The following is a 22,459-nucleotide window of genomic DNA, read 5'->3' as shown; positions in this document are numbered from 1 at the left end:
GAAAAAACGATTTGAATTAGAATACAAAATTGGGAGGTGTGAGGAGGTCAAGGAAATAAGTAAAGGAAGAGTTATGTAAAGGTTTAATCTGTTCTTTTTTTATTTAATTTTCTTTTTTCTTAATTGAATGTATTTTTATACCTTCTTTTCCTTTTTTCTGTTATTGTTGTACTCTTTTTTATATTTTGTATTGTTCTTTTTTATTTTTGAAATCCTAAATTTTGAATAAATATTATACCCCCCCCCCAAAAAAGGAAGTGAATCCGCAACCTGATTGGCCTACAGGTGAATCCCGGAATTAGCCAATCACGTGGGGCCCAATGTGTAACTAATGTATATAAAGCAGACATTCTGGGGGAACTTCCATTCCTCTTCACCACTATGAGCTGAATAAAGAGCATAAAATCCATTCTCGACTCCAAGTATATTTCATTCACCTTCACCTCCTTGTGAAAAAAGGAGAATTGCAAAAAGCTTGTCGTTTTTGAGATGCTCTGTAGAGACTGAGAAATGACAGTGAGGGAACAGCCACAACCTGGGGATTTTCTATCAACTGGAGGCCATTTTCTCTTCTAGGTCTCTGCAAACCTCATCCTTTTGGGTCTTTTTTTAACCTCCTGGCTCCTAAGAGGCCCTTATTCCAGGTTGGAGCACTGTGGCGTTTTGCCTTGTGCATGCACACCTAGGAGGTATGAAAGCAAAGAGAAATAGATGCTGGTAATTTAATCAGTTTCATAGGTCATTGTAGTGAGCTTTTGCCACTGCAACTGGCCAAGTGGAAGGGAGATTCAAAATATAAATATAAGATTCCATGTTTGTCAGGTGAGAAAAGGGTTAGGACACATAGAGTTCCCTGCAAGTTCCTAGAGGGCACTCTGTGAGGTCACATCCTCTGTTTGCCCAGGTGAGAAGGGTAATAATAGGAAGATAATCTTCATCATTTCTTCACACCTGAGGAACAGTCACTCTCTTGTCATGAAGCCGTAGGGAGAAGGTGATCTAAACCAGTGTTTCCCAAACCTGGGTCTCCAGCAGTTTTTGGATTACAGTTCCCATCATCCCTGACCACTGGTCTTGCTAGCTAGGAATGATGGGAGTTGTAGTCCAAAAACAGCTGGAGACCCAAGTTTGGGAAACACTGATCTAAACCATGTATTTTGTAATCTAGAAGGATATTTTGCCTGATTTACTTATTTCACTGATATTTTCTGCTTGAATCGAGTCTGCAACTTTATGTAAGTAAACAATATTTTTATATCTTTACATTACAGACTTCCATGTTGTTATTTTGTTTAGAGGGATCAATAAAGGGGAATATCCAGTCTGCCACAGGCATCCTGGATAATTCTAGAAAGTTACACAGCTTTTCCCCAAGTTGCTGTGTTAATGCTGCAAAGGGTGGCATATTTTCAATTCTGCGAAACTAGACTCCGATCTTACTAAAGTGAATAGGAGAGAAGATAATTAATAAATAATATTATAATAATTTATTATTTATAGCCCATCCATCTGGCTGGGTTTCCTGTCCCAGCTTCCAAATCCATCCCAGAATACATGAATTCCATGTGTTAGGGATGAGGCTGTTGTAACCCTCCAGATTTTGTAGGATTACAAGTCTCCTCAGCCCCAGGCAGCATGGCCAATGGCCAGGGAGGATGAGAGCTGTCGTCCGCCAACATCTGGAGGGGTCACAGGTTCCACACACCTGTGCCACACACCAAACATCATCAAGGACAGCTCTGGACATGGAGGCATGTGAACTAAGCCTTGATGCCTCCCAAGTGAATGCGATAAAAGGCGATGACCCAGGTAGTTAAGTGGGATTGGAATGAGGAGACCCCCATTCCCCTCACAGATCTGCACTTCCCAGAGTGGTTTAACAATGCGTCCCTCTTCCCAGGGAACTCTGGGAATGTGGAAAGGGCCATAGCTCACTGTTAGAGCATCGGCCATGCGCACAGAAGGTCCTGGGTTCAACCAAACAAAGAATCTGACTTTGTGTAAGGCAGCTTCCTGTAATGAGGAGGTAGAATGCTCAGGGTGGGTGGTACCACTTTTTGGGACGCTCCCCTACAAGCAGAAAATGAAGTCCGCAACAGGAAGAGAATGGCGACCTTGTATCCCTGAACTACCAATCACCAACAAATCAGGAACTTGTGTGTTGTATTCCCGCCCCACTGGAAGGGAATTAAAAAATGGCGTCCTCCAGCTGAAATTTAAAGTGGTACAGCCCACTCAACCACCTCAGGTCTGCAACTGTACTGTACTGTATGAGTAGACCAGGTGTTTGTGTGCAGATATGTGAACCAGGCTCAATTGTACAGAGCAGAGGAACCCAGGACGTGCGTACAAGTGCCAGCCAGGTCTGAATGAAAGACCTGAATCTTGAGGAGCGTCAGGGCAGCCAAACGGACCACGGGTTTTTGACCAGGAATAGAAAACTGCCTGGCTTGGATAAGGCCCCAGCAACGCCTCTGCAGTGGCCCAAAAGATCTGGGTACTGCAACCATCTGGAACAGAGCTGAGGTGATCCGTATTATGAAGTGGGGCAGGAGAGACATCACTCTTCCAAACAGCAGCAGCAAAGATCCAGCTTCATTTTGCAAACCTCCCCCATCCGTATGTTAATGTTGGTCCCTTCTGAACGTAGATCTGTGTGGGCGGGCTTGCCAAGGCATCTTCTACTGGCAATGGTGGATGTTGACTGTTATTTGCTCATGCAAGGGGATTCGTTAACCGCGAGCAGCAGAGGTCCGAAAAAGGGCCACCCACTGGGTGGAAATAGTGACTCGCCAGGTGAAACCAAGCCGCACCTGCCTGGGCAGATCCCGTTCCTCCCAGCCGAAAGATGTCCCTACCCAACACGACCATCATCTTGGGTAATAGTCCTCTGGTACCCCCGTGAGGTTTCTGAGTTTCAGGGCCGTGTCCACTGTTTTGATGTAGCCGTTGATCAGTTTCCTCATCTCAAGGGTATAGGGGTCGTATTCCAACTTCCTGAGCCCGGATCGCTTGAAGTTCCCATCCTTCTGGCCTTCCACACACAGAAGACGGTCCTCAAGGACTGCGATGCCCAATAGGCTGACCATCCTCTTGAGCTGAATGAAGAGGTCTTGTTTCAGGTCCTCAAAGTGCACCACCAGGACGCTTTTGCCGTATTTGAGCCAGTCGAGGGTGTGCGTCGCCCACCAAGGGGCATAGTTCTTGACGAATTCTGGCCATTCTGAAAGAAGAGAGGGGGGCATCCTGTTAATCGGCAGCAGGGCACAGAGTGGTATTCTGAGCACATTTGGTGCCAAGTGCAATGGGACCCACAACAGACACACATTAGAAACAGCTTGCCCTTTGTCCATGATGGTAGAAATGAGGTAGTTGTATCAATTAAGTGTTTTAAATTTGTTGTTAGCCACCCTGAGCCCAGTTTTCTGAACCGGGAAGGGCGGGGTATAAATAAAAAATTATTATTTATTATTAGTCTCTGAACAGACCTGGATATAGCTCAGCTTCAAAAAGGTATGAGTGGGAGGCGGGCCAGAGATATTTTGCTTCCTGAGACCCAAGACAAGATTTTTTTTAATTGCTTTTTTCCATCCCCGCCCCCCCCCACATAAAATTTATATTACACTAAAAAACCCAAAAGGAACAAAACAATCAAATCATCCATGAAAACAGTTTTAAACAGCTGCACATAGAGCAGAAATTTAAGGCTAGAAAAATGGAGAGAGCTGCAATAAACAGGTTCATTTGTCCCTGCTTAAAACACAAACCTGAATGAATTCCTTCCCCATGTCTACACCCTTGCTATGGGTTTGGAGGGAACAGAGATAAGAGGATAGAGCCCTCTTATACTTGAACAAATAAGAAGGCAACAAGACACAGATTTTAGTCTGTCTGTCTGTGTGTGTGTGTGTGTCCCAGGGACTGGGGCAAACCTACAGGAGATTGGTGGAACATAAGCTGGGGTAGCAAACTGGGGTAGCAAGTTGGATAAAGAAGCCCAACGATGAAAAGGAAGCCTGAATTCTTGTAGAGATGTTCTGAAGTAGGACTATATGGGAGCTCTGTGGTTCCTCGTGTGGATAAGCAGAGCGAAGATGACAGCCACCTTGAGCTGCTTAGAGGAAAAGTTGGATATACAGTGGTACCTCTGGTTACATACTTAATTCTTTATGGAGGTCTGTTCTTAACCTGAAACTGTTCTTAACCTGAAGCACCACTTTAGCTAATGGGGCCTCCCGCTGCTGCCATGCTGCCACCGCACGATTTCTGTTCTTATCCTGAAACAAAGTTCTTAACCCGAGGTAATATTTCTGGGTTAGCGGAGTCTGTAACCTGAAGCGTATGTAACCCGAGGTACTACTGTAGATGCAACAATAATAATAATAATGAATAATAACCAGCCTGGTTGGCTGGAATCACTCATGTTGTGATTCCTGCATTGCAGAACTCGAAGACCCTTGGGATCCGTCCCAACTCTTCCATTCTTTGATTCTGTGTACCTCGGAACCTGTTTATAAGGGTTGCTCCAACCTCACTACCAGGGCAGCAACCCAGAGAGGAACGAGTTATTGGCTCCAGGCAGATCAGCTCCTGACGTGGGTCCAATATAATCAATGCTCTTTTGCAGGGTCGGGGCTGATTGGGAGGGTCATCTCATCATGTCTACCTTACCCCTGTTGCCATAAACGCATCATTCCCTAAGAAAAAACCTTTCCTGGCTAGGCTCTTTTTGTTGATGATTGATACGATCTCATTAGCAAGCTGCTCCGTTGGCCACCAGGTCTTGGGCTCAGTTAAACATGCTCCCTTGCTTTAGAAAAGAAGGAGAGGAAATCTTTCAATTACCCCTGAGGTTTCCTGCTAATTGATCCTCACATTAAAATCGGGTGATAAAATGGATAATGAACCAGATATAATCTGCCAGAATTCCGTTTGCAACTGTAACGGGCCCGATGCCTCATTTGCGGTGCAGGAAAAGTTTGGACCCTTGAACTTTTCGTCTTCGCCTCCTTGAGGAAAAGACAACCTTGTCCACCCTCCCCTCCCCACATCCCTTATTAATCCTCTTGAACTGTGTTTTATCCCCCACCTCTGAATTATTAAATGGACTCTCTGTTCCATTAAACAGAAGCGGGACAATTCACCTTGCATAATCATATCACATAAAACTTTGCTTTGGAACCGATCCAAGGGATATCATAAAATTAATGCCATGGAACAAAAACACAGAACTTTTCCTTTTTTTAAATAAAGTAAAAATCACATAGACTTTAGCTTGGGGGAGCGAGGAGGAAAAGTGTAATCGGAAGGAAGGGAGCAGGGTAATCCTGTAGCCTGGCACTAGGGTGGGCATTGAAGATTTGCCCATCTGACCACATGGTAGTACAACTGACAGCTACAGCAACCCAGCAAGAAGCTGACTAGGTGCATTTTTAAAGCCTGGAGCTGCGAGTGCAGACCAGTCTGGTTTTATTTCTTTTGGCTGAACTTGTGCAGTTCTGCTGCCGCTTTGCCGGTGAGTCTTGGGGAGGACCGCTCCCCCTGCAAGCCCATTCTCCATCTTGGGCCTGGGGGCGGGCCCCATACTCCACCTCAGCATATAAGGCTCCAAGGAGGCCTCGGGACATCGCTGCTGCCGCTTTGCCGGTGAGTCTTGGGGAGGACCGCTCCCCCTGCAAGCCCATTCTCCACCTTGGGCCTGGGGGCGGGCCCCATACTCCACCTCAGCATATAAGGCTCCAAGGAGGCCTCGGGACATCGCTGCTGTTGTTCTGCCAGTGAGTCTTGGGGAGGACCGCTCCCCCTGCAAGCCCATTCTCCACCTTGGGCCTGGGGGCGGGCCCCATACTCCACCTCAGCATATAAGGCTCCAAGGAGGCCTCGGGACATCGCTGCTGCCGCTTTGCCGGTGAGTCTTGGGGAGGACCGCTCCCCTTGCAAGCCCATTCTCCATCTTGGGCCTGGGGGCGGGCCCCATACTCCACCTCAGCATATAAGGCTCCAAGGAGGCCTCGGGACATCGCTGCTGCCGCTTTGCCGGTGAGTCTTGGGGAGGACCGCTCCCCCTGCAAGCCCATTCTCCATCTTGGGCCTGAGGGCGGGCCCCATACTCCACCTCAGCATATAAGGCTCCAAGGAGGCCTCGGGACATCGCTGCTGCCGCTTTGCCGGTGAGTCTTGGGGAGGACCGCTCCCCCTGCAAGCCCATTCTCCATCTTGGGCCTGGGGGCGGGCCCCATACTCCACCTCAGCATATAAGGCTCCAAGGAGGCCTCGGGACATCGCTGCTGCCGCTTTGCCGGTGAGTCTTGGGGAGGACCGCTCCCCCTGCAAGCCCATTCTCCATCTTGGGCCTGGGGGCGGGCCCCATACTCCACCTCAGCATATAAGGCTCCAAGGAGGCCTCGGGACATCGCTGCTGCCGCTTTGCCGGTGAGTCTTGGGGAGGACCGCTCCCCTTGCAAGCCCATTCTCCATCTTGGGCCTGGGGGCGGGCCCCATACTCCACCTCAGCATATAAGGCTCCAAGGAGGCCTCGGGACATCGCTGCTGCCGCTTTGCCGGTGAGTCTTGGGGAGGACCGCTCCCCCTGCAAGCCCATTCTCCATCTTGGGCCTGGGGGCGGGCCCCATACTCCACCTCAGCATATAAGGCTCCAAGGAGGCCTCGGGACATCGCTGCTGCCGCTTTGCCGGTGAGTCTTGGGGAGGACCGCTCCCCCTGCAAGCCCATTCTCCATCTTGGGCCTGGGGGCGGGCCCCATACTCCACCTCAGCATATAAGGCTCCAAGGAGGCCTCGGGACATCGCTGCTGCCGCTTTGCCGGTGAGTCTTGGGGAGGACCGCTCCCCCTGCAAGCCCATTCTCCATCTTGGGCCTGGGGGCGGGCCCCATACTCCACCTCAGCATATAAGGCTCCAAGGAGGCCTCGGGACATCGCTGCTGCCGCTTTGCCGGTGAGTCTTGGGGAGGACCGCTCCCCCTGCAAGCCCATTCTCCATCTTGGGCCTGGGGGCGGCCCCCATACTCACCACCGCCACAACTCTAAGGACATTGCTGCTGTGGCAGCAAATGTTTAAGCGTGTTATATATTTTAAAATGTTTTAAAGGTGTTTTTACTTTTTATTTTGTTGTACCACCAGAAACGGTGGTTTTTTATCCATGTATTTTTATTTCGTTTTGCTTATTTTGGGTTGGGGTGGGATGGTTTGTTGAGTGGGGTGGGGATTGGTTTTGTTTCGGTGTATTTTTTGTTTGCTTTTATATTCTGTAAATGGAGGCGAGTATGAGGCTTGGGATTCCTACCGTAGAGGGGCGAGGGAGGTATGGCGGTGGGGGCAGATGGTATAGGCGAAGGGGATCGAGATACGGATATGCTCGTACCCCTTCCAATCTGCGCCCCATCCCGAGAGACGAGGGTAGGGTGAGAAAGGATTACTCACCTCCGTCACTGGTGTTGTGCAATGCCAGGTCTATAGGCAACAAAACCGCCACCCTGCGAGATTTCATCATCTCGCAGGGGGTCGACCTGGCTTGTGTGACGGAGACCTGGGTGCGCGAAGGGGTAACTGTTACCTTACGAGAGATGGCGCCCCCGGGTTTCTCCGTCCTCCACCAGTCACGGACTGTGGGCCGGGGGGGAGGGGTGGCATTGTTAATCCGGGAAGATTGTTCTTTCAGGGCTCTACCACCGCCATCGATCCCCGGCATTGAATGTGTTGGCCTAGTGTGGGGCTCCGAGGTGAGCTTGGCTGTCTGGCTGGTGTACCGGCCACCTAGCGCACCAGCAGCCACCCTGTCAGGCCTGCTGGAGGCGGTGGCCGGCTGGGCCTTGGAGTTCCCTAACCTATTGGTATTGGGGGACTTCAACATCCATGCCGATGCCACTCCCTCCTCACAGGCTCTGGACCTGGTGTCTTCCATGGCGACACTAGGGCTCTCCCAGTTTGTTTCGGGCCCCACACATCAAGCAGGCCACACGCTGGATCTGATCTTTGGCGTTGGTATAGATGTGATCATGTTTCCTTCAATGAAGGTGCCATGGTCTGATCACTATGCTATGAAAGCCAGGATTGATGTTCCACCCCCACCCTGCTTAGGTGGTGAGCCGATTTGGGCTCGCCCGCGGAGGCTGATGGACCCTGATAGATTCCGCCAAGCCTTGCGGGACCTTTCTCCCCCTGGCGACTCATTGACTGAGCTTGTTGAGGGCTGGAATACCCAGCTCCTGGCAGCCATCAATGAGATCGCACCTAAGCGCCCTCTGCGACCCCGCAGAAACCGGGCTCCCTGGTTTACTGAGGAGCTCCGGAAAATGAAGCGGGACCTCAGACGGCTAGAGCGAGTATGGCGGGGTGCCCGTGACGGAGCTTCAAGAACATCTTATAGGGTTTTTATGAAAACCTACGAGATGGCAGTGAAGGCCGCTAAGAAGTCCTACTTCTCGGCCTCCATTGCATCCGCTAGCTCTCGCCCGGCACAATTATTTAGTATAATTCGGTTTTTAACGTCCCTCGAAGGACAGCCAAATTTAAATAACAATTCGACACACAGCTGTGAGGCATTTGCGAGCTTTTTTGCGGAGAAGGTCCTGTCGCTCCGCCATGACCTCCCTGCCAATTTGGATACAATAAAGGAACTGGAGGCCCCTCGACTGTCCTCGGGTCCAGTACTGGACCACTTTGACCGGATATCCCCAGCCGATGTGGACAGACTCCTCCGAGCTGGAAAGCCCACCACTTGTCCTCTCGACCCGTGCCCGTCTTGGCTGATTAGAGCATGTCCAGACGAGGTGCGGGCCCCCCTGGGGGATATCATCAATTTGTCCCTTGGCACCGGGACATTCCCAGGGGAACTGAAAGAGGCAGTGGTGCGTCCGCTCTTAAAGAAAACATCATTAGATCCCTTAGATCTATCCAATTACCGCCCAGTTTCGAATCTTCCATTCCTGGGTAAGGTGATTGAGAGAGCGGTTGCTGAACAGCTTGGTAGGTTTCTGGATGAAACATCGGCTCTGGATCCATTCCAGTCCGGCTTCCGCGCTGGTCATGGGACCGAGACGGCTCTGGTCGCCCTAACAGATGATCTTCGTAGACAGCTGGATCGAGGCGGGTCGGGGCTGCTGATTCTTCTAGATCTGTCAGCAGCTTTCGACATGGTCGATCACGAACTTCTGGACCACCGCCTCGCCGACGTAGGGATCCAGGGCACAGTCCTTCAATGGCTGCGCTCGTTTCTCTCTGGTCGGGGACAGAGGGTGGCGCTTGGGGGGGAACTGTCATCCCGCCACTCCTTGGTGTGTGGAGTGCCTCAGGGTGCGATTCTCTCCCCGATGCTTTTTAACATCTTTATGCGCCCCCTCGCCCAGCTTGTCCGGAGTTTTGGGCTGGGCTGCCATCAGTATGCTGATGACACCCAACTCTATCTGTTGATGGATGGCCATCCTGACTCGGCCCCAGACACACTGATCAGATGCTTGGAAGCTGTGGCTGGATGGTTACGTGGGAGCCGGTTGAAGTTAAATCCTTCGAAGACAGAGGTCCTCTGGCTGGGACGGGACGATATGGGATTGAGGGGGCAACTCCCATCTCTTGCGGGGGTGCAGTTAGTGCCAGCACCGTCCGTCAAGAGTTTGGGTGTAATCTTCGATACCTCCCTCTCTATGGAGGCGCAGATTACAGCTATAACAAAGGCGGCATTTTTTCATCTCCGCCAAGCTAAGCAGTTGGCCCCTTACCTCTCTCGCCCTGACCTAGCCACTGTGATCCACGCGACGGTCACCTCCAGACTGGATTATTGTAACTCGCTCTACGTGGGGCTGCCCTTGAGACTGACCCAGAAACTCCAGCGGGTGCAGAATGCCGCAGCGAGACTCCTTACGGGGTCCTCGCTGCGAGATCACATTCATCCGGTGCTATACCAGCTGCACTGGCTCCCGGTGGAGTACAGGATCAGGTTTAAGGTGCTGGTTTTAACCTTCAAAGCCCTATACGGCCTAGGACCCTCGTATCTACGGGACCGCCTCTCCTGGTATGCCCCACAGAGGAACTTACGGTCCTCAAATAAAAACATCTTGAAGGTCCCAGGCCTCAGAGAGGTTAGGTTGGCCTCAACTAGAGCCAGGGCTTTTTCGGCTGCGGCTCCAACCTGGTGGAACGCTCTGTCACAAGAGACAAGGGCCCTGCAGGACTTGACATCTTTCCGCAGGGCCTGCAAGACAGAGCTGTTCCACCAGGCCTTTGGTTAGGGCACAGCCTGACTCCCTCCTTTGGCAATCTTTACAATACTTTAGTTTATGGTTGCCATCAATTCTGATTTTAATTAATTCTTATGATGTTTTTATAATGTTGCACTATTTTAGTGTTGTCAGCCGCCCTGAGCCCGGCTTCGGCTGGGGAGGGCGGGATATAAATAAAATTTATTATTATTATTATTATTATTATTAAATTCCCTTGCAAGGGTCAAGACATGGGGCAGGAATTCATTCAGTTTGTGTCTTGACCAGGGACAGTTGGATCCGTTCATTGCAGCTCTCTCCATTTTTCTTTTAGTCTTAAATTTCAGGTCTGCACATTTCTGCAACATTCTTCCACTAAAACAAAAACCCTAAGCCTAAGGCTATATCATGGATAGTTGAAACTTTGGTGATGCATTCAACGATACAGTTATTTGACAGGGTAAAGGTAAAGGTAAAGGGACCCCTGACCATTAGGTCCAGTCGTAGCCGACTCTGGGGTTGCGGCGCTCATCTTGCTTTATTGGCCGAGGGAGCTGGCATACAGCTTCCAGGTCATGTGGACAGCATGACTAAGCCGCTTCTGGCAAACCAGAGCAGCACACGGAAATGCTGTTTACCTTCCCGCCGGAGTGGTACCTATTTATCTACTTGCACTTTGACGTGCTTTCGAACTGCTAGGTTGGCAGAAGCTGGGACTGAGCAACGGGAGCTCACCCCATCGCGGGGATTCAAACCGCCGACCTTCTGATCAGCAAGTCCTAGGTTCTGTGGTTTAACCCACAGCGCCACCCACATCCCTATGCAGGCCATAGTGTTTTACATATGTGGTGTAAATATGGCCAGACTTTGTGCTTGTGTGCTTTTGAGAGTTTTGTCATGCCGCCTTGTGAGGGCACTGTGCCCTAAAAGGTAGGTTAAAAAAATAATCTTTTAATAAGCAGATAGAAGCTGGTGGGGTGGATCCCCATATTTACCTTTCCCTTTCCAGTGGGCGTGAGCAGCAAACCCAATGTGGCCTCCATATTTCCGGTTGAATTCAGCCATGAGCGCTTTGTAGGGGTTGCGGATCAGCAAGATGGCAGCATCAAACGCCTCAATTTCCTTCTGCCCGCTCTCGTGAGTTTTGATGCAGATTGTCCTCCCACTTCGCCAGTGGTCCCGTTCACCTTTGAACCCTGTTGTGGGGGGTGGGGGGAGGAAAAGGAAGCGCAAAGAATGAGCTCTAGGGACAAATATGGGAAGATGGAGTAAAGCTGAAGAGGAAGAATGAAAGAAGACCCAATAAACAGCTTACCCTCTAAATCATGGGTAGGCAAACTATGGCCCAGGGCCCAATCGCCTTCTAAATCCGGCCCACAGTCGTTCCGGGAATCAGCGTGTTTTTACATGAGCAGAATGTGTCCTTTTATTTGAAATGCATCTCTGGGTTATTTGTGGGGCATACGAATTCGTTCATCCCCACCTCAAAAAAATATAATCTGGCCTCCCACAAGGTCTGAGGGACAGTGGACCGGCCCCCGGCTGAAAATGTTTGCTGACCCCTGCTCTAAATGTCCGTAAAGCCCACACATTCCCTAATTCTCAGCAATGTTGTCTCTGCTATCTCCGACCAGCTGATTTTCCTGCGTTCTCCTTGTCATCTTTGTGGCTCCTTACAAACACAAATCCTTTTCTCCCTTACCACTGCCCAACAGGGCCAAACGCAGTGAGGGTCAAAGAGATTTGTTTCAATTGTGTCTTCCTGGCTAAGACATTTCAATGGGCCTCATAACTCAGAAAACGGTGGTTTGTGTGCATGTGTGTGTGAGAGAGAGGCAGAGAGATAGAGAGAGGAGCTCGGGCGAGAATTCTTAAAGTGAGGGAAAACATTTGAAAAGCCAACCAGCCAACATCTGTAACCATCCTGCCCATTAATGTCAAATGGCCTTTGTCTCTCTCCACAGACTGGTTCATCTTGAGGCTTTATAGCAGTTTGTTCATTAAAGAAAGAAGAGAAACTGGGGTGTGTGGGTGTGTGAGGGGGCACCCAATGCCACAGTAGCTGAACAGAAGGTGATGGCCTCATGCCACATTCCAGAGAAACAGAGGAATGGTCTGTTGGGGATGTTTAGTCTGGAGAATAGGGGACTAAGAGGTGACATGAGATCCATCATCTGGTACTTTGGGGCTTAGGTGAATTATAGAACTGTGGAGTTGGAATAATAATAATAATAATAATAATAATAATAATAATAATAATAATAATAATATTTATTTATACCCCACCCTTCCCAGTTCAAAAACTGGGCTCAGGGCGGCTAACAACAAATTTAAAACACTTAATTGTAAAAGCAGCATAAAATACAGTATAAAAACATGAATAACAATAAAATTCAAAGTTCAGAAATCAATTTGGGGGAAATCCATCTAATAAGCATTAGATAGTCACCAGGGCTGGCTGGCTGAATTAGTCCTACTTGGGCCAGCGAGGAGGCCAGGGGAGAATAAGCTGTGGGGTCTCAGAGCGGGTAATCTTCATAAAAGTGGAGGGGGAGGGAAGGGAAATAAAAGATCAGGCTGAATTCAAATTAAAGGCCAGGTGGAATAGCTCTGTCTTACAGGCCCGATGGAAGGAGGTTAAATCCTGGAAGGCCCTAGTCTCATGGGACAGAGCATTCCACCAGGTCGGAGCCATCACTGAGAAGGCCCTGGCCCTGGTGGAGGATAGTCTGACTTCCTTAGGGCCCGGGACCTCTGAACTATGGTTATTCATGGACCTTAAGGTCCTCTGCGGGGCATACCAAGAGAAGCGGCGCTGTAAATACGAGGGGCCTAAGCCACAAAGGGCTTTAAAGGTCAAGACCAGCACCTTGAACATGACTCTATACGCCACCGGAAGGAATCCCAAGAACCATCTAGTCCAACCCCCCCGCGGTGCAGGAATCACAACTAAAGAATCGCTAACAGGTGGCCATCCAACCTCTGCTTTGAAAGCTCCGGTGAAAGACAGTCCACCCCCCTCTGAAGTAGTTCGTTCCACTGTTGAACAACTCTTACGAAGTTCTTCCTAACATTTTAGTTGTCATCTCATTTCTGATGATTTGAACCCATTGGTTCGGGTCTCAGCCTCTGGAGCAGCCGAAAACAAACTTGCTCCATCTTCCCTGGGACAGCCTTCCAGATATGGCCACGAAGATAGCTATCGTGTCACCTCTCAGGCTGCTCTTTTCCAGGCTAAACATCCCCGACTCCCTCTGTCATTCCTCATAAGGTTTGTTCCTTCCCTTTGCTGGCGCAACACCTCTGCTTCTCTGGAGCTTTCCAGGGTCCTGAAGGCTCCAACCTCTGGACACCTGGAATGTTCTGCATCCTGCCTCCCTGCATTGACCTGCTTCCTTGCGAGGGTCCAGCTTCTCTGCAAGTGACATTTAAGGCGAACGAAGCCCTGGGTGAGCATCCCTTCAATTGAGGGGTGGACAGGACTCCCTTTGCAATCCCTCCATCAGTTAGCCAAGTAACCAGTTTCCTTTGTGGCAGACAGTGGGCATCTGTCAGCACAATTTCATCTGAAAACCATCTGTTTGGCTCTCAGTCAACACAGTCAAAGACTGACAAAGCTCAGCGATGTTGGGAGGGAGGACAGATTGGGACACTAACCCATGCTAGCTACTATTTCTAGCCAACGGGGAGAGATCAGATGGCAGGAGATACAAGATATTAATTACATACATGTAATTTGCTTCTTTCAATTAGAACATGCACAAAAGAGTTTCATGGAAGCTACTTTACTCATTGCTCGGATATGCTTTGACCCAGCGAGGTAAGCGGAGACTGGCTCAGAAGAAACAACCGCCAGCTACCATCTCTGATATCTGGCCAGCAGAAGCAAACAGTCATAATGATTGGCCACCACAATTATCGTGTGGCAATGAGTTCCATAGGTTTAATCTCATAGCAATAATAATAATAATAATAATAATAATAATAATAATAATAATAATAATTGTATTTATATCCCGCCCTCCCCAGCCGAAGCCGGGGTCAGGGCGGCTAACAACAATCAAATAATCAAACAATCAAATAATCCAACATTCTAAAAACATTTCATTATAAAAATTAATTAAAATCAAATTAATGGCAACCGTTAAGCAAAACTCTGTGCAGGTTGCCAGAGGAGGGAGTCAGGCTGCGCCCTGACCAAAGGCCTGGTGGAACAACTCTGTCTTGCAGGCACTGCAGAAAGATGTCAAGTCCCGCAGGGCCCTAGACTCTTGTGACAGAGCATTCCACCAGATTGGAGCAGCAGCCAAGAAAGCCCTGGCTCTAGTTGAGGCCAGCCTAACCTCTCTGTGGCCTGGGATCTTTAGGGTGTTTTTATTTGCAGACTGTAGGTTCCTCTGTGGGGCATACCAGGAGAGGCGGGGTCCCGTAGGTATGAGGGTCCTAGGCCGTATAGGGCTTTAAAGGTTGATACCAGCACCTTAAACCTGATCCTGTACTCCACCGGGAGCCAGTGCAGCTGGTATAGTACCGGATGAATGTGATCTTGCAGCGAAGACCCCATAAGGAGTCTCGCCGCGGCATTCTGCACCTGCTGGAGTTTCTGGGTCAGTCTCAAGGGCAGCCCCACATAGAGCGAGTTACACTAATCCAGTCTGGAGGTGACCGTCGCGTGGATCACAGTGGCTAGGTCAGGGCAAGAGAGATAAGGGGCCAACTGCTTAGCTTGGCGGAGATGAAAAAATGCCGCCTTTGTTATAGCTGTAATCTGCGCCTCCATAGAGAGGGAGGTATCGAAGATTACACCCAAACTCTTAACGGACGGTGCTGGCACTAATTGCACCCCCACAAGAGATGGGAGTTGCCCCCTCAATCCCATATCGTCCCGCCCCAGCCAGAGGACCTCTGTCTTCGAAGGATTTAACTTCAACTGGCTTCCACGTAACCATCCAGCCACAGCTTCTAAACATCTGGTCAGTGTGTCTGGGGCCGAGTCAGGATGGCCATCCATCAACAGATAGAGTTGGGTGTCATCGGCATACTGATGGCAACCCAGCCCAAAACTCCGGACAAGCTGGGCGAGGGGGCGCATAAAGATGTTAAAAAGCATCGGGGAGAGTATCGCACCCTGAGGCACTCCACACACCAAGGAGTGGCGCGATGACAATTCCCCCCCAAGTGCCACCCTCTGTCCCCGACCAGAGAGAAACGAGCGCAGCCATTGAAGGACTGTGCCCTGGATCCCCACGTCGGCAAGGTGGTGGTCCAGGAGTTCGTGATCGACCATGTCAAAGGCTGCTGACAGGTCTAGACAAATCAGCAGCCCCAACCCGCCTCGATCCAACTGCCTGCGGAGATCATCTGTTAGGGCAACCAGAGCCGTCTCGGTCCCATGACCAGCGTGGAAGCCGGACTGGAATGGATGTGACAGTAGTGCTCATATACGAATATAATAGCTATGCATTCTAATTCTAAATAAATAACTGTAAATCTTCGTTGTTGTTGTCACATACGCTGCAAACTGTGCAATCAGCCCAAATTAAGGAACATAATAGGACTGACTTCTGAGTGGGCATACATAGGATTGGGTTGCATATATGCCAGGTATTAATTTCAGTGCTTCATTACGAGTCATCATTACTGCTATCACGTAGCATTACAATGACTTTTATTACCACCGGGAATAAGTAACTCTTGGGTTTTATAATACCCACTGGCAGTGAGCTGCATGGGGCACGTAACGCAAGACTGATGGTTAACAAATAAGAACATAAGAAGAGCTGTGCTGGATCAGGCCAGTGGTACATCTAGGTCAACATCCAATTCTCACAATGAAGAAGAAGAAGAAGAAGAAGAAGAGTTTGGATTTGATATCCCGCTTTATCACTACCCTAAGGAGTCTCCTGCCAACCTAGCAGTTCGAAAGCACGTCAAAGTGCAAGTAGATAAATAGGTACCGTTCCAGCGGGAAGGTAAACAGCGTTTCTGTGTGCTGCTCTGGTTCACCAGAAGCGGCTTAGTCATGCTGGCCACACGACCCGGAAGCTGTACGCCGCCTCCCTTGGCCAATAAAGCGAGATAAGCGCCGCAACCCCAGAGTCGGCCACGACTGGACCTAATGGTCAGGGGTCCCTTTACCTTTAAGGAGTCTCAAAGCGGCTAACAATCTCCTTTCCCTTCCTCCCCCACAACAAACACTCTTTGAGGTGAGTGAGGCTGAGAGACTTCAGAGAAGTCTGCATGTGTGCACAGCAGCTGCATGTGGAGGAGCGGGGACGCAAACCCGGTTCACCAGATTATGAGTCTACCGCTCTTAACCACTACACCACACTGACCATCCAGATGCCTGTGGGGAAACCAGCAAGCGAGACCCGAGCACAAAAGCCCACTCTTCTCCTGTGGTTTCCAGCCACTGGACAGTCTCTGACTGTGGAGACGGAGCATAGCCATCATGACAGAGCATAGCCTCTGACTTTGCAGGTACATGTTATAGACGCATAGGATTGCTGGCTCCCAGTATGTTTCTGAGCACAATTCAAATTGTCGGTGCTGACCTTTGAAGCCCTAAACAGCCTCGGCCCAGTATACCTGAAGGAGCGTCTCCACTCCCATCATTCAGCCCGGACACTGAGGTCCTGCTCCGAGGGCCTTCTGGCAGTTCCCTCCCTGTGAGAAGCAAGGTTGTGGGGAACCAGGCAGAGGGCCTTCTCGGTAGTGGCACCCGCCCTGTGGAACGCCCTCCTATCATGTCAAGGAAATAGACAACTATCTGACTTTTAGAAGACATCTGAAGGTAGCCCTGTATCTGGAAATTTTTAATGTAATGTTTTGTTTTGTTTTATTTGCTATAAGCTGCCCAGAGTGGCTGGGGAAACCCAGCCAGATGGGCAGGGTATAAATATATTATTGTTATTATTGTTATTATTGTTATTATTGTTATTATTGTTATTGAGTTAGAAGGTACCCCAAGGTCCAATCTCCTGTAATGCAGCAATCAAAAACAAAAAATCCCTGGGAAATGGCCATCCAACTTCAAAATCTCCAAGAAATAAGAGTCCATCATCTTTTGAGGGAGTCTGTTCCACTGTCAAACAGCTCTTACCATCAGGAAGTTCTTCCTGATGTTTAGTTGGAATCTCTTTTCTTATCATTTGAATCCATTGGTTTAGGTCTCACTGTCTGGGGCAGGAGAAAACAAGCTTGCTCCGTCTTCTATATGACTGCCCTTCAGATATTTGAAGATGGCTCTCATATGTCCTCGCAGTCTCCTCTTTTCCAGGCTAAACATCTCCCACTCCCTTGACCATTCCTCATACGGCTCGGTTTCCAGACTCTTCATCCTCCACCAGGGCCAGGGCCTTCTCAGTGATGGCTCCGACCTGGTGGAATGCTCTGTCCCATGAGACCAGGGACCTGCAGGATTTAACTTCCTTCCGCAGGGCCTGTAAGACAGACCTATTCCTCCTGGCTTTCAATCTGAACTTAGCCTGATCTTTTATTCCTTCCTTCCTTCCTTCCTTCCTTCCTTCCTTCCTTCCTTCCTTCCTTCCTTCCTTCCCTCCTTCCTTCCCTCCCCCTCCCCTTTTATGAAGATTACCTGCTCTGGGATCCCACAGCTAATTCTCCCCATGTCTCCTTGCTGGTCCAAATAGGACTAATTTAGCCAGCTGGCCCTGGTGATCATCTAATGTTTATTGGATGGAATTTCCCCCTAAATTGATTTTTGAATTCTGAATTTATCGTTATTCACATTTTATACTGTATTTTATACTTTTTTTGTTGCATCAATTAAGTGTTTTAAATTTGTTGTTAGCTGCCCTGAGACTTGTTTTCTGAACGGGGAAGGGCAGGGTATAAATAGTAAAGGTAAAGGGACCCCTGACCATTAGGTCCAGTCGTGATTGACTCTGGAGCTCATCTCACTTTATTGGCCGAGGGAGCCGGTGTACAGCTTCCGGGTCATGTGGCCAGCATGACTAAGCCGCTTCTGGCCAACCAGAGCAGCGCACGGAAACGCCGTTTACCTTCCCGCTGGAACGGTACCTATTTATCTACTTGCACTTTGACGTGCTTTCAAACTGCTAGGTTGGCAGGAGCAGGGACCGAGCAACGGGAGCTCACCCCATCGCGGGCATTCGAACCACCGACCTCCTGATCGGCAAGTCCTAAGCTCCGTGGTTTAACCCACAGCGCCACCTGCGTCCCTAGGGGTATAAATAAAAATTTATAAATAAATAAAAATTTATTATCATCATCTTGGTTGCCCTCCTCTGAACACATTCCAGCTGGTCCTCCTTAAACTGGGATGACCAGAACTGGAAACCGGGCTCCAGGTGTGGTCTGCCTGAGACAGAATAGAATGGTAACCTTCCCTGTTACAGTGAGGAATTTCCTCTGCTAACCTTTCATTCACGTGGGTTGTCATGTCCCTGTCCCTTAAACCACCTTAGGGGGAGAAGTAAAGGATGATCTTGTTGCCCATGAAATATTAACTCTGCAAATAATTTCCCACAGGAACGGAAAGATAGATGGCCTCTGAATCAGTGAGGGCAAGGAGAAACATGATGATCCAACCCAAAGCATACAATCACACATGACAGAGAAATGTGCTGCATTATTTCCAAAAAGCTGCAGTATTTGCTCTGGAGAAAGACCCGTTTGTAATAGATTTCTTTCTTGCCCAAACAAGCAGAGTGCCTGTGTGTAAGAGAGATTTATTGTACTGCTCTGCCAGGGAGTCTTCTCAAACAGTAGGAAGACTCGGGGTGAAATGACCAGCTTTGTCATAGGATTATGACTGAGCTGGAGGAGTCTTAAGAAAACCCAACTCATCTCTCTCTCTCTTTCCACTCACAACTGAAGCCGAAAGCGGTCACCTGACCCTTCTCTCCCATGACGCTCTCCAGCCATTGGTGCTGCTGCTATGATGTCATGGAACACCCAATACAGCTTTGAAGCTCACTGAGTGAGTTTGGTCTGTTCAGCTAACCTACCTCTCAGGGTTGTAATGAGGATAAAATAGAGAGGGGGAGAACTATGAATCTGCTTAAAACATTTTTTGTTCAAATAGGCCTACCCAGATATGTAAAAAGCTGGTGTGTGTTTTAATCGGGTTTTGGGTTATCTGATTATTATTTGTATGTTTTAAAAAGTTGTTATTTTTAAAACAACTGATAATTTTATTGCTTTACCTTTTTTGTAAACCACTTTGAGGCTTTGTTCTTTTTAACTGTCAAATGGTATATAAAAGGAAGATTTTACAGCCTGGATCTTTGCTAACCCAAAGACTGTATGAACCTTTTCGTAAGGAAACCAAGTACTTTTCTTTTTAAGTCATTTTGAACCTTTTTTTTTTTCATTTTCATTTTACTGCCGATATATGGAGACTTGTATGCTGGAACTTCTGGAAACCAAGTAACACACCTGGAAACACAGATGCTAAGCACCTGTGATTTATTCTAGCCTAAGTATTTTGGTATTGGGTGCAAGTAGATAAATAGGTACCGCTTACCAGCGGGAAGGTAAACGGCGTTCCATGTGCTGCGCTGGCTCGCCAGATGCAGCTTTGTCACGCTGGCCACGTGACCCGGAAGTGTCTCCGGACAGCGCTGGCCCACGGCCTATAGAGTGAGATGGGCGCACAAACCCCAGAGTCTGTCAAGACTGGCCCGCAACGGGCAGGGGTACCTTTACCTTTACCTTTACCTAAGTATTTTGGTGTGGAATGTTTGTTTTAAGGTGGATGAGGGCAGATGCAAACCTAACCAAATTTTAAAATGCTTGGAGTGATCACCATTGTGCTTAACTCTGTTACTGGAGAGCAGTCCTGACAGAAACATACCCGGGGGGGGGGTGTGAGAGGTTAAACTGACTGCTCCCCACTCCCCAAAACATTTGGCCTCTTTCACACCAGGATCTGAAGATATTCTTACTTCTCTCTTTTTCCCCCAAGTAAATTTTTATTGTTTTCCTTACATATTCTTTTCCAACAAACCATATTAATGCCATACATTCCCTTTGACTCTGCCGAGTCGCGACTCCCCTCCCTCCCTGCAATCGGTATATTTAACCCTTTCTATCACGCACATCATTCTCACAATAGTACTATTATACATTGAAGGTATTATGTCAATCCTGCCAGTGTCTTGACCTCTTTACAATTCTCCTTTAAATATTCAATAAATTTTGGTATCTTTGGTCTTCCTGGTCCCGGATCCTCCCTGACAATTTGGCAAGTTCTGCATCTTCTGTCAACTTCACCTGCCACTCCTGGATGGTTGGTATGTCTTGTGTTTTCCATCTTTGGGCCAGGAGGGTTCTTGCGGCGGCCGTAGCATACATGAACAGATTTTGGTCTCCCATTTTGATTTCCATTCCTATTAAACCCAATAGACACGCTTCCAGAGATATTCTTACTTCTCAATTTGCATGTCTCTGTTTAAGGCTGTTAATCCTGCTCCCTGCTCTTCCTAGCTGGTTTTATGGTCACAAACAAGCTGCATGTAGCTGGCCCTGACTGTGCCAATAAGCCGAGTCTCTGCACATTCCTCGCCTCTCTGGGAGATTATCGGAGATTGATTGATGTAATGGGGCTTTTCTTTGGTATTCTGAGTTGGCCTTGAGGATTCTTCCCCGGGTTCCCCAGGAAGATTCCTCTTGTTAACTGATCTGCTTTTGTATACCATGGATATTTTAAAGCTCTGATGATGCAGAACTGCCAAGGGAGTATCGCAGTTAGTTTCCAGGCAACCGATCGCAGTTCACACAAAAGGGTCTGAAGTCAGCCTGTTTCACAGTGGCTCTCAGCCCTGGGAGAAGGAGCAAGCTTGTTTTCTTCTGCTCTGGAGGGTAGGACCCAAACCAGTGGCTTCAACTGACAATAAAGGAAATTCTGCCTAAACAGCAGGAAGAACTTGTTGACAATAAGAGCTGTTCAAGAGTGTTCAAGAGACCATAGATAGTCATGGCTTCCCACAAAGAATCCTGGGAGCTGTGGCCTGTTAAGGGTGCTGAGATTTCTTTGTTCTTGTTGTTGTTTAGTCGTTTAGTCATGTCGGACTCTTCGTGACCCCCTGGACCAGAGCACGCCAGGCACTCCTGTCTTCCACTGCCTCCCGCAGTTTGGTCAGACTCATTCTGGTAGCTTCAAGAACACTGTCCAACCATCTCATCCTCTGTCGTCCCCTTCTCCTTGTGCCCTCCATCTTTCCCAACATCAGGGTCTTTTCCAGGGAGTCTTCTCTTCTGATGATGTGGTCAAAGTATTGGAGCCTCAGCTTCAGGATCTGTCCTTCCAGTGAGCACTCAGGGCTGATTTCCCTAAGAATGGATGGGTTTGATCTTCTTGCAGTCCATGGGACTCTCAAGAGTCTCCTCCAGCACCATAATTCAAAAGATTTCTTAGGAAACCCTTATTTCCCTTACAAGAACTACAATTCCCAGAGTCATCTGGGAAGAGGGACTGATAGTTAAGCTACTCTGGGAATTGCAGCTCTGGGAGGAAAACAGGGGCCTCCTAACAACTCTCACCTCCACAAACTACAACTCCCAGCATTCTTTGGGGGAAGCCATGACTGTTTAAAGTATTATCATAATGTTTAAAATGGATGGTGCAGATGTGGATTCACTACAGGAAAGGGTTTCAGCCCCCACCCCCTTCCTGATTCTTTTTATATTAAAAACACCAATAAATTCCGAAAGAAAACAAGCGCTCCCCTCTCACCTTTGTTATAAAGAGAGCCGTCGAAGTAGTAGCTGCCAGTGTAGAAACCTGTTGCCAGTTCAATGAGGTGCCTTGCCCAGGTATTGCCCGCCCCAGGAAAGCTTGCAAGGGCAACAAACTGCTTGGCCCGAGCCGTTAAAAATCTCCGGTCCATACAGCGGTTATCTGTGAGCAGATCAAAACGAAGGCGTTAGCTAGGAATGGAGGGATCCTGCTGTCACTGGGAGTGAATAAGTGCACAAAACACCAAGTAAATCAAGAGGAGGCCTTGGACATCTCCCTGGAGAGGGAATCCTAAAAGTGAGGGGACAACACCGAAAAGGCCCTGCCTTTCTCTGCTAGTTTCTTTATTATTTTTTCATTCAGAAACCACTTCCTGCAAAGTGATTTCACAATAAAATTAAAAACGCATTGTTGCATGCACCCCAATCTCTGAGTGGCAAGAGACACGAGGGGTTCTTGCACCTACCAGCAGGTTGGTTTACTTGGAATGAAGGCCGATGGAGAGACCACTGCGATGT

The 22,459-nt window shown here is 48.7% G+C and overlaps 1 protein-coding gene across 1 annotated transcript in view; it reads right to left on the bottom strand.

The window, feature by feature from the left end:
• Window positions 1-1,807: 1,807 nt before the first annotated feature.
• The window catches only part of WSCD2 (WSC domain containing 2), a 91,986-nt gene continuing 71,334 nt past the window's right edge, over window positions 1,808-22,459 (bottom strand). Inside the window, exons 7-9 of the mRNA XM_081203098.1 lie at window positions 21,939-22,103; window positions 11,212-11,412; window positions 1,808-3,223 (exon numbers count right to left, since the gene is read on the bottom strand). Coding sequence (XP_081059224.1) covers window positions 2,871-3,223; window positions 11,212-11,412; window positions 21,939-22,103 — 719 coding nt within the window. The 3' untranslated portion in view covers window positions 1,808-2,870. The remainder of the gene's footprint in view (window positions 3,224-11,211; window positions 11,413-21,938; window positions 22,104-22,459) is intronic.

Source organism: Podarcis bocagei (genome assembly GCF_964188305.1).
Source record: "Podarcis bocagei genome assembly, chromosome: 7".
NCBI lineage: Eukaryota > Metazoa > Chordata > Lepidosauria > Squamata > Lacertidae > Podarcis > Podarcis bocagei.
This window is presented reverse-complemented; position numbering and strand designations above follow the sequence as displayed.